Consider the following 12,466-nt stretch of genomic DNA (forward strand, 5'->3'; position numbering starts at 1 on the left):
TCTTAAACACAAAACACATCTGTCAGATGTTTTGGTGATGGCAAGATGCTGTGAGAGGTACGGAGTGGTATTCATTACTTCCCCCACTCACTAAGTACCTGCCACAAGGGCACCCTTGTAAAAGCTGTGATGACTCCAAGGTAGTAAAGCAGGGCTGACCCTGAAAAATACCTTATTAGTGCAAAGGCCAGAGCAGTCTCCTCTAGAGTAATTTTGCTCACCCCTACATAAGTCTGTTTCTCTTTACTCTTTTCCTCACCTATGAACTGGGCTAATGAAATATAAAGAGGGAACATGACATCATCATTTCAAGTACTGTATAGAATGTTTTAGCAAAGGCATCTTTCAAAAATTATAAATTCCTCATAAGTAGAAGGTAACACTTCTGTAGACATGACTCTACCATTCTATCAATTTTATTAAGCCCTACATAATGCTTGATTTTGATCAGAACACACAGGTAATCTGAATATCTTTTTCAATAATATAAAAAGACTAAAACTTAATGAGTGTTAAAGTAGAAGCAGCATAATGCAGTAAAGCTAGATGGCCTAGGATTCTCCTCTATTAAAAGGAATAAGAAGAAAACCTACCACATAAGGATCAAGGATTAAATGAACGGATTCATTAAATGAGAATGAAATTTACAAAATACCTCTAGAGGTGGGGGTGTTTCAAGATAGAATATACACTTTTTGCAATTTTTGTTAGCATTACATCCCATGGCATAACAGTGAAGTATTCTGATATTATCCACATAAAAACTGATTTGCAAGAATATTGTCTTTCCTTAGTTTTTCAACTTGACATCCTATAATTTGTCTTGTGTTATTTCTACTTTGAAAACATTATTTCCCTCTTTCACTTTCTATTACTTCTGACGTGAGTTTTATTCTAATAACCATAGCTCTACTCAGGTATATGACGGTGCAGAACTCCAGATGGCACTATTTTACATTGTACTTTATGCAAAACATATCCTTCGAACTGTGCATTGGCAGCCTTGCCTCTGCCTTACATTTTCCTGTCATCTTAGTTTTCTGATATTCCAATTTATTCATTGTAAACATGGACAAAGACTACCTCATTGTCTTCTTATGTAGTCCTGAGTAATACACACTACACTGTTAGTCTGTAACAATTTTCTTTTTATAGAATCCTATAATACTATTAAGATACTAGAATTATGTATTTTGAGAGCTTGTTTGGAGGTTCTAGCAGGGGAGCGCAGCTACTTGTATACCGAAGAACGGTCGCCCTCTACGACCGTGCACAGCTTCGGGAGGGAGCAGCGGTGAGGGAGGAAGGGGACACCCGCCTAGCCAGCCAGATCAGCCGAATCAACCCTGGCGATCAATGGGGTGACAGATGTCGCAGCCAGATTGCCCTCACATCCTGATTATATATTTTGATAGCTTATATTTCTCTGAGTTTCATTTAAGACTGTATAGTTGGCATTTTAAAATATTTTTTATTTTTTTAAAAAGATTTTATTTATTCATGAGAGACAGAGGTGTGGAGACAGGGGGAGAGACACAGTCAGAGGGAAAAGCAGGCTCCATGCTGGGAGCCCGATGCGGGACTCAATCCCAGGTCTCCAGGATTACGACCTGGGCCGAAGGCAGGCGCTAAACTGTGGAGTCACCCAGGGATCCCCAAAATATTTTAAAAGGGGGATACTGGGGCTGATAAAGAACTGCTAATTTAAATGAGAACTCAATTTTCTTATAAACTTGCATAGATCACAGAATACTAAAACTAGATGGAAGCTTAGATAAAATTTAAGCTACCCTCTTCTCTAATAACATTTCCGACTATGAGTAGCACGTTGGTTCACAATTGAATTAATGAAGTTAGATTACAGAATATAGAGAGGACAGATCTAAAAATATTTTCAGATATGAATACCGTCTTCTCAGGGTACACATGAAAATTGTTACTCGGGCAGGTGAATGAGTTAAGAGTGCAGGTACTGGGGCCAGACTGCCTGATATCCCTGTTCCTCTACTTAACAGTTATGTCCCTTTCCACAATTACTTAGCCTCTCTATATCTTAGTATCCCCATCGTGTAAAGTGAGTATAAAGTAGTACTTATCTCAGAATTGTTGTAAAAATTAATTAAATTTACCTACATAAGGTACTTAAGAGTGGTGGTTAACATAACATACAGTAATAAAATAAAATATTTACTAACATTTTTGCTTATTAATACTGCAATTAATTTACACAAAATAAAATACCTTTGTCAGTCTTGGGAGAAGCCTGAATGGTTTTGAAATGATTAGTCACAAGTATAAAAGTAAGTCTGTGTTTCTCCCTCCCCTTCCTCTCCTCTTTCCCTTACTGTCTCAATGCTCCAAAGAAAGAAAGAAAAAAAATAGGTCAGTGATGACTGAGTCTAGCACAGTGCCTGGTGCATAGTAGATGTCTGATATTTGCTGACTGAATGAACTAGTCTATGGGTCTATAGATTAGTTTATTCTCAATACATTTATTCTTTATAACTAGAGATAAATAAATGATAACTTCTTAAACCATATACTGACATACTAGTTTAGTATAAGTAAGAACTATATTCATTCTGTCTGATTCAGAATTTGGCAATTTCAATACAATAGATAAACCTTATGAACTTGTTCAGGGGATAGACTGTTTTGAAATGATGTCCCTATGGCCATAAATCTAGCTAATTATAATTCTGTGTCTCTCTTGGAAATGACAAAGTCAAACACTAGAAACCATGCATAGGTCAAAATATTTATTTTAAAAATTATTTTAAGTTGGCACTGAGTCAGTCAGAGAGAAATATTTTTTCTGCCCTTTATAGTATAAAATGTTAAGAATTCATATTGTAGTCCCGCTCCTGTTATATGGTCTTTTTGGTCATGGATGTAATGTGATATTCCTTTGTACAGACTATAGTATTTTACATAACATATCTTAGTATTTAAAAAATTTATTAAAAAAATTTATTGACTTAGTCACTTACTTTATTTTATGCACCATTTTAAAGTGCATGATTCACAGCCACTTAGTACATTTACATTGTTGTGGAACTATCACAACTCTCTAGTCCCAGAACATTTTGATTAGGGAACACTATTCCTACTGAGCAGTCACTTCTATTTCCTCCCACTCCCACTGTTCCTGGCAATCACTCATCTGCTTTCTGTTTCTATACATTTGCTTATTCTGGAGATTTTATATAAATGGAATCTGAGAATATTTTATGTCTACCTTCTTTCACTTAGCATAATGTTTTTGAGTTTTAACCATGTTGTAGCATGTATCTGTACTTCATTCCTTTTTAAGAGCTGAATTGTCTCTCAACATATGGATGTGCCACTTTTTGTTTATCTAGCCATTTGTTTATTTCCACCTTTTGGCTATTGTGAAGGGTACTGCTAGAAATATTCCTTTGTTAAATTTTTGTTTGAATACCTGTTTCAATTCTTTTGGATGTATACCTAGGAGTAGAATTGCTGGGTCACATGTTTAGCTATTTGAGAAAACTGCCACAATGTTTCCACAATATCTGCACCATTTTACATTCCCATCAGCAGAGTTTGAGAGTTCCAATTTCTTCACTTTTCCCAACACTTGTTACTTTCTATTTTTGTTTTTAATCTATCCTTGTGAGTGTGAAGCAGTATTTCATTGTGCTTTTGATTTACATTTCCCTAATGACATTTGGCATCTTTTTTTAAAAAAAAGATTTTATTTATTTATTCATGAGACACACAGAGAGAGGCAGAGACATAGGCAGAGGGAGAAGCAGGCTCCCTGCAGGGAGCTCGATGTGGGACTCGATCCCAGGACCCTGGGATCACAACCTGAGCCAAAGGCAGACGCTCAACCGCTGAGCCACCCAGGCATCTCTATTTCACATTTCTTTTGAGAATTCAAGTGTATTGAAGTCCTCTGTCCATTTTTTTAAATTGGGTTGTCTTTATTTTATTGAAGTATAACTAGTATATAGTATTATAATAATTTTAGGTGTACAGTATGATGACCTAACAGTTCTATCTGGGTTGTCTTTTGTCTTTTTAATGTTGAATTTTAAGAGTTCTTCATGTATTTTGCATACCAGACCTTTATCAGTTATGATTTGCAAATATCTTCTTCCATTCTGTGAGTTGTCTTTTTACTCTTTGACAGTATCCTCTGATGTCCAAAGTTTTAAATTTTGATTAAGTCCAATTTATATTTATTTTGTTGTTGTTTGGTGTCATATTTAAGAACCCATTGCCAGATCCAAAGTCACATATATCTGCCCCTATGTTATCTTCTAAGAGTTTTCCAGTTTTACATAGATATTGTTGAGGATATTTTTTTTAAGATTTTATTTATTTATTCATGAGACACACAGAGAGAGGCAGAGACATAGAGGGAGAAGCAGGCTCCATGCAGGGAGCCCAATGTGGGACTCAATCTCAGGACCCTGGGATCATGACCTGAGCCAAAGGCAGACGCTCAACCACTGAGCCACTCAGGCGTTCCACTGTTGATGATTTTTGCATCAATATTTGTAAGGGATATTAGTTTACAGTTCTCTCGTGATGCCTTTGGTATCAAGATAATGCTGGCATCATAAAATGACTTAGAAAATGTTCCTTCTTCTTCAATTCTCTAGAAGTATTTGAGAGGTTGGTGTTGATTCTTCTTTAAATGTTTGGTAGAATTCACAAGTGAAGCATCTTGTCCTAGGCTTGCTTTTTTGGGAAGTTTTTGATTACTGATTCAATCTCCTTATTTTCTATAGGTCTATTCAGATATTCTCTTTTTCTTGAGTTTTGGGAATTTTGTGTTTCTGGGACTTTACCATTTCATCTAGGTAAATTTTTTGGTTTGTAACTGTTCATAATACTCTCTTAAAAATCTTTTTTATTTCTGTAAGGTCAGTAGTAATATCCCACTTTTTCTGATTTTACTAATTGGAATCGTCTGTCTTGCTGAAGGTTTGCAAAGTTTGTTTTATCTTCTCCAAGAACCAACTTTTGGTGTCATCTATTCTCTATTATTTTCTATTTCTATTTTATCTCTGCTGTCATCTTTACTTTCCTCCTTCTGCTCCCTTTGGGTTTCCTTTGTTCTTTTTCCAGCTCTTTAAAGGTGTAAACTGATGTTACTGATTCCAGTTATTTCTTTTTTTTTTAATTTTTTTTTTATTTCTTCTTTTTTAATATAGGTGGTTATAGCCATAAATTTCCCTCTGGGCATGGTTTTGCTGCATCTTGTAAATTTTGTTGTGTATTCATTTGTACTTACCTCAGAGTAGTTTCTAAATTCCCTTATTTCTTTTTTGACTTGTTTATATGTTGATATTTGTAGATTTTTCAATTTTACCTCTGTTACTGACTCCTGGTTTATTCTACTGTGGTCAAATAAGATACTCTGCATGACTTTGATCTGTTAAAATTTATTTAGACTTGTTTTTAGGCTTGACATAATGTTTATTCTGGAGGATGTTTCATGTATACTTGAGAAGAATGTGTATTCTGGTGATGCTGAAAGTGTTTGGAGTGTTTCGTATACATCTGTTAGGTCTAGTTGTTTATAATGTTGTTCAAATCCTCTAGTTCCTTGTTGACCTTCAGGCTATTCTATTGAGTATGTATTTTTAAGCATGGTATCACCTGCACATAAAATTACTTCCAAGATGAAAGAGGATTTGCCTATGATTGGACAAGGATTTCATTTGTCCAAGTGAACAAATGAAACATGCAGACCCAAACTATGGTAGGCATTTCTTTAGTATAGCGATAGGGACGATTCCTAGGATATAAATAGCTATTTCCATTGCCCAAACCACAGCTGCCATTTGGATGGTGTCTTTATTAGTAACTTGGCAATTCATTCTATACTTTGAATTAATGAAGATAGTTGTACTGAAATATTTTCCTCTTGTAGTCCTCTCGGAATCCCTTCTTCCATTTGTTATTATGAATGTATGATACTTATTATTCTTCCTTAAACTTCTTGATTTATGCTGTTTCTTTTATTTTTTTTTTAAAGATATGTTTATTTATTCATGAGACACAGAGAGAGAGAGAGAGACAGAGAGAGAGAGAGAGAGAGAGAGAGATAGGCAGAGGGAGAAGCAAGCTTTTTGCAGGAGCCCAATGTGGGACTTGATCCCAGATCCCGGGACCACTGCCTGAGCTGCCCAACCACTGAACCACCCAGGCATCCCTATGCTGTTTCTTTTAAAAGTCTCATATATATTGTTTTTGGCCCAAGAGGTCTGACTTTCTTTAATAGCCAATCAGAACTGTCCTTTACTTCTGATAGGAGAACTAACCTGATGAATTCTAAATTTAGCTCCCCAGCTATTGCTAAAATGATGTTATCAACCTCCAAATCTCAATGGCTTATAAAAATAAGCATAAATTTCTTGCTCACAAGTCTGCAGGAAGCTCTATTTCATAATACCAGATGGGTCCATATTTGTTCCATATGTTTCTCATTCTGGGACCAGTAGCTATCCAGACATGTTCATCTTATAGGAGACAGAGGACAGTAGGTCAACACAAACCAGGTAAATCATTTCAATGTCTGCTTGCATCACAACTGCTAACATTGTGATGGCCTAAACAAGCTAAACCCAATGGTGTGGGAAAATCTCCTTCCATGTGAAGGGGGAGGGAGAGTAAGTATTTGTTGAACAATAACATCATCAACCACAGTCTAGCAAAATAAGGCAATTAGGGGCATCAGAGTAAGTTTTTCAAAAAGCTAAATTTATTTAAAGGACTTACTTTGAAGTTAAGCCTTTCTCCTTTTTAGAGTAACAATGTTCTTACTTTCATAAAATGATGGTAATAATAGAAGGCAGCAGACTTTTTAAAATTCTTATTACTTGACAAAAAGTTGGCAACCCTTTGTCAGTCCCTAAAATTTTAGGACAATTTTACTAGTCTAAAAAACCCCCAAATTCTACTATAAGAAAAAAAAAGTAATCACAGACCACTGAATGTAATCCCAGGTCTCTAGCTATTGTTCACTATTCAGAGGTTATTCCTTGGCTTGCAAAGTCACTTATTTTCCCCCTTCTCAAGTTTCATTATTCCAAATGCTTGTGATTAGGAAAGTCCATGAGTTAGAGAACTAAAATGTCATTATTTGTATCTGTGATCTATTCTAAATTTTACCTTAAAAATTATCCCATTTACTCTTCAGGTCTCTATACAAACTTGGGGTTTGTAACACTTGAGGCCCTAACACCTTAAAATTTTTCTGTTCTTGACATGAACATTTTCACAGGCAGTATATAAAGAATAATGACCTATGACTCAGTAACTTTAAAAAGATGAGCTATTATGATTAAAATTGAAAGAGTAGCTAATGGCTTTACTGCCAATGTGAAAGGACACATACTTAAAGGTTTTATGTGTATACAAGTATTCACAAATACTAATGATTTTGTTATAGCCTTATCAAATATTAAAACTATGTGAAATAGCAGAGCTGTGTTTTTTTTCTCACAGTACTGTTAAAGCAAATGAAACTGGCACTCCTTTAGAATTCCCTCATCTCACTCCTGACTCCTCAGCTTATTTCCACCTCCTACTCTTGCTCTTCATCTTGTTCTTTACTTGTGAAATTCTCCACTGTTAGGCACTATTAAAAAATGTTATAGCTCTCATCCATTCCAAACTGGGGAATGGGATGGAAGAAAAGGATATTGAAATGCACTATATCTACAGAAAACCTTATATACAGACTTCAGATTTGTCAAAACAGGAAATCTCTCATGTCTTTTTTTAGCAAAGAAGATTTGCAATTCATTAAACATCAAGTTATCAGACAGGATCTGCAAAATAAATCCACAATATGGCAACTGCCTTTTATTGCCCTACTGATCTTACCCAATAGTGGAGAATTTGACCCAATATATATTTAAATTTCATAAATGCATATATATATATATAAACTAAGAGGCAGAGAGGGAAGTTTTCATTATCTGGGATGAGAGCTCACTAGTTTTGAAACTTATGTCTGTGCCATGCTTATAATTTAAATAAAGTGTGCATCTTTTACAACATTTTATGGAGTATATATGAAAATTATATTTTCTGTAATTTTACAATGTAATTCTCATTAAAATAAGATGAAAATTGAAAAATGTGCTTTTAACATTAAGTAACATACCTGCAGGTATGATCATCACTCACACTTGCAATTTCTTGTCCTTCTTTGGGATCAAACACCAAGCCATTAATGAAATCTGAATGGCCCTCTAAAACCTGACATAAGGGGAAAAGGTAGTAAGAATACAGGAAAATAATCTACAATATTTCTAACTAATATTTTTACTTCACTGCCTTAAAAACTTTCACTGCATGCTTCCCTTTTCTATAAATATTTCTTAAGCAATCTGCTATTTTTAAAGCATGATTTATACACCCACTTTACTGGAAGGTTTATCTTGGAAAGAAGCTGATCACTCAACACATTGCTATTAGCTTGATCTTTTTTTTCTAGTATGCATTTCTTATAAAAACACACACACACTTTTTTTACTGTACCTGTCCTCATCTCACCTCCTCTCTCACTTATTATATAAAGCTTTAATAAAAATTAAAGCTAGAATAACTTTCTAGGGGCACCGAGATAGAGCCTCCTGAACTTTTTAACTCATACCTACTGCTCAGCAAACTTACTGCCTAATAAACACATAGTAAGGATTTCACCTTCTGAGGTCTTTATTCATTTCCTCAATGTGCCTGCCAGCACTGGAGACAAGTATTAGAAGCCAATAATCATGACAACCTAGAAATTAATTTTTGTTTTATGGTGAGAACATTTAAGATTTACTCTCTTAGCAACTTTCAAGTATAAAACCCATTCTATTAACTATACTAATTGTGCTGTACATTAGGTTCCTAGAACTTACTTATCTTATTACTGGAAGTTTGGTACCCTTTGACCAACATCTACTCATTTCCCCCAGACCCCAGCAATCACCACTCTACTCTGTTTCTATGAGTTTGGGTTTTTAAAATTCTGTATATAAGTGAGATCATACAGTACTCAACTTTCTCTTATTTTACAGGGTTATTTATTATACTAATAGAAAACATATACATAGGGTTCACTTGTACAAAACATTGTTTTGTTTTATATGAATTAGCTCAGTCAATGTTCATAATCTTATGAGACAGATACTATGATTATCTCCATGTTAGAGATAAGGAACTGAGCACAAAGAAATTGAGAACTTGACCAGTCACACTGCTACTAACGCGGGAGAACTGACTTCAAACCCTGGCAGTCTGGCTCCTGTGTCTGCGCTCTTAAGTGCTTTGTAATTCTACCTTGCCCTATATGCTGCACTAATCATTGGTTGTCTCAAAGTTGGACTCTCAACACTACGCGTGTTCATGTCTATAATCCTCCTACTATACCCAAATGTGAATTTCTAATTCTCTCTCATTTGTTGTGCCTACCTAATATTTTAATAAATATCAAATTTATAATCTGTAGTTCTTACTATAGCCTAAAATTGAGTAAATTAAATCCTAAACTGTATACTTTAAAGGTGACCATTATACGTCATTTTAAATTGAGATAAATCCAATTAAAAAGGCAAAATGATGTTTTCAAATAAAGTTATGAATTACAGTTGTCAACATACCTTATATTCATTTTTATCTTGAAGATCTGAAGTAAATAATCTTATTTTCATATCAGCAGCTGAAGTACAAAATCTGGAATTAAGAAAACAAAAACCAACACAAATCAATAACTGGAGCTACAAGCAGAGACAAGGATGAATCTCACATACATAAAGTCAAATGAACAAAGCAGGACAAAAAAAATGATATTATTATTCCATCTGTATGAAAGTTCATTAAGTAGGAAAAAATAATATAATAACTATATTGTTTTAGGGATGAATACATAGCTGATAAAACTATTTTATAAAGATAAGAAGGGCAGCCCCAGCGGCTTGGCGGTTTAACGCCACCTGCAGCCTAGGGCGTGATCTGGAGACCCTGGATCGAGTCCCACGTCGGGCTCTCTGCATGGAGCCTGCTTCTCCCTCCGCCTGTGTCTCTGCCTCTTTCTCTCTCTCCATCTCTATGAATAAATAAATAAAATCTTTACGAAAAAAAAAAATAAAAAATAAAAAGATAAGAATTGACTGCCGTAATAATCATGAGTTTAATTATCTTTAACGGGAAGGAAGAGGGTTGATTAGGGAGGGGCACAAGGGGTCCTTGGATGCTGGGAATGTTCTACTTCTTGACCTGGTGACCATTACAAGGGTGTTTGTTTTATAATAATCCTGTTAAATTGCCCATGTACTTTTTGGGGCACTTTTGGGCATGTATGCTATATTTCATAACATACCAATAAAAGGTAAGAAAACGTAAAAAACAAAGCCTATCTACCTGGTTTTTCTCCTTTGAATTTATCCTACTATTGTTTTGGGTATTCATATTTTTCCACTCAGAGGAAACTCTAGAACAGATTTTTCTAACAACATTACTAATGTGAGGGTTTCCTAACATACATCTCCTCATACTTACGTCATAAGAAATCATTTAAAAATCATCTCTAATAAAACAGAAAAAGGCTACTTTAGAAGGTTTTTAAAAGAAATATTCCAAGCAAAAAGGTTTATAAAGTATTAGTAAAAGAGTAATAAGGCCATGTTCAGTAAAAACATTGAAAACAAAGGACTTACAGAAGTCAAAGATTATTTACTTAAAAAAAAATAACGAAAGGATCTTATTAAAGGAACACACACTCACCAAACTTTATGGCAAACCTTGTGTTGTTCCACCTTTCTCCAAACGTTGCTACTTGAGTTTATAGCGTTAAGTGTATTTACACCATCCTTTAATTAAACCATAAAGCCTCAGAGAACAGAAGTAAGGTGAAGAGTTGCTCTCCAGCAAGTGTGAAGAAAAGCAAGTAGGGATGAACAGAGAAAGACAGTTGAATGGAAGGCAACTAAACGCTAAATATAAAACTCTAGGAATGTGTTCTTTCTAACTGTAAGTTAAAAGTTAATGATGACAAGACAGCCACCAAGTTTTACTTCAGTCATCTTGACAGGCAACTCTTTAGTTGTGATAAAAATAGTATTTACTTTGGAATTTATATATAAAAGTAAAATAAGAAGTATAAAAACTTACAAATAGAGTTTAATCACAATTGTGTAAAATTATTTATGAAAAAATAGGGCATTGGGTGTAGAGATGGTTTTTGAAAATGTTTTTGTATATCCCAAATTTGATATAGTAAATATGTATTATTTTGTAACAAAAATATATAATTTACTTAAAAACAAAATTGTGCTGTCAGCTTGCTCTAAAAATATTATCCTTAAAAGTGATGGTTAGTTAATGTTCTGAATTTATTATATTTATTTGCAGAATTTAAAAAAAAATTTGAGGCCGCTTATCAAAAAGCAAAAACAAAAAATCAAACAATATAGCATATCCATTAAAAGGAGGACAGGAAAACAGGCACTAAGCAAAGCCATGGAAGAAGATACTTTGTATAAAGGAAGAAGACACTTTGTATAGCTTTCAAAGTCCCCTAGAGAATGCAGAGAGTGAGGGACTCCTGGTTTAGCTCCAGAGTCTGTGAACATTTTCTTTTAACATAAAAGGAAATGAACAGCAAACTGGCTGTTGACAATGATATACGTATGTTAACAAGCACTATTATGTGGATTATTTAAAATTCAGTTAGCTAACACCTGTATAGCTTATAGAAGGAACAAACATCTTCACAATCTTGTAGGCAAATATTCTTTAGATAGGAAATAGGATGTATATGAAAAAGTGCTCAAAATTGTGAGTCATCAGGGAAATGTCATTTCAGTCCCAACGATAATGGCTAAAATTGAAGACTGACAACAATAAATGTTGAAGAGATTTCTGTTCATGTCTTTTGCCCATTTCATGATTGGATTGGTTGTTTCTTTGGTGTTGAGTTTAATAAGTTCTTTATAGATCTTGGAAACTAGCCCTTTATCTGATAGGTCATTTGCAAATATCTTCTCCCATTCTGTAGGTTGTCTTTTAGTTTTGTTGACTGTATCCTTTGCTGTGCAAAAGCTTCTTATCTTGATGAAGTCCTAATAGTTCATTTTTGCTTTTGTTTCTTTTGCCTTCGTGGATGTATCTTGCAAGAAGTTACTGTGGCCGAGTTCAAAAAGGGTTTTGCCTGAGTTCTTCTCTAGGATTTTGATGGAATCTTGTCTCACATTTAGATCTTTCATCCATTTTGCCAACATGCATATGAGAAAATGCTCTGCATCACTTGCCATCAGGGAAATACAAATCAAAACCACAATGAGATAACCACCTCACACCAGTGAGAATGGGGCAAATTAACAAGGCAGGAAACCACAAATGTTGGAGAGGATGCGGAGAAAAGGGAACCCTCTTACACTGTTGGTGGGAATGTGAACTGGTGCAGCCACTCTGGAAAACTGTGTGGAGG

General features: G+C 34.7%; 1 protein-coding gene across 2 annotated transcripts in view; it reads right to left on the reverse strand.

Annotated features, from left to right (window-relative positions):
• The window catches only part of NUP37 (nucleoporin 37), a 41,816-nt gene that overhangs the window by 18,445 nt on the left and 10,905 nt on the right, over nt 1–12,466 (reverse strand). For both annotated transcript variants that reach the window (XM_072773368.1, XM_072773367.1), the window contains 2 exons: nt 9,639–9,711; nt 8,153–8,247 (listed from right to left, as the gene is read on the reverse strand). In XM_072773368.1, coding sequence (XP_072629469.1) covers nt 8,153–8,247; nt 9,639–9,711 — 168 coding nt within the window. The remainder of the gene's footprint in view (nt 1–8,152; nt 8,248–9,638; nt 9,712–12,466) is intronic.

This window comes from Canis lupus, chromosome 13 (genome assembly GCF_048164855.1).
Source record: "Canis lupus baileyi chromosome 13, mCanLup2.hap1, whole genome shotgun sequence".
Taxonomy (NCBI): Eukaryota; Metazoa; Chordata; class Mammalia; order Carnivora; family Canidae; genus Canis; species Canis lupus.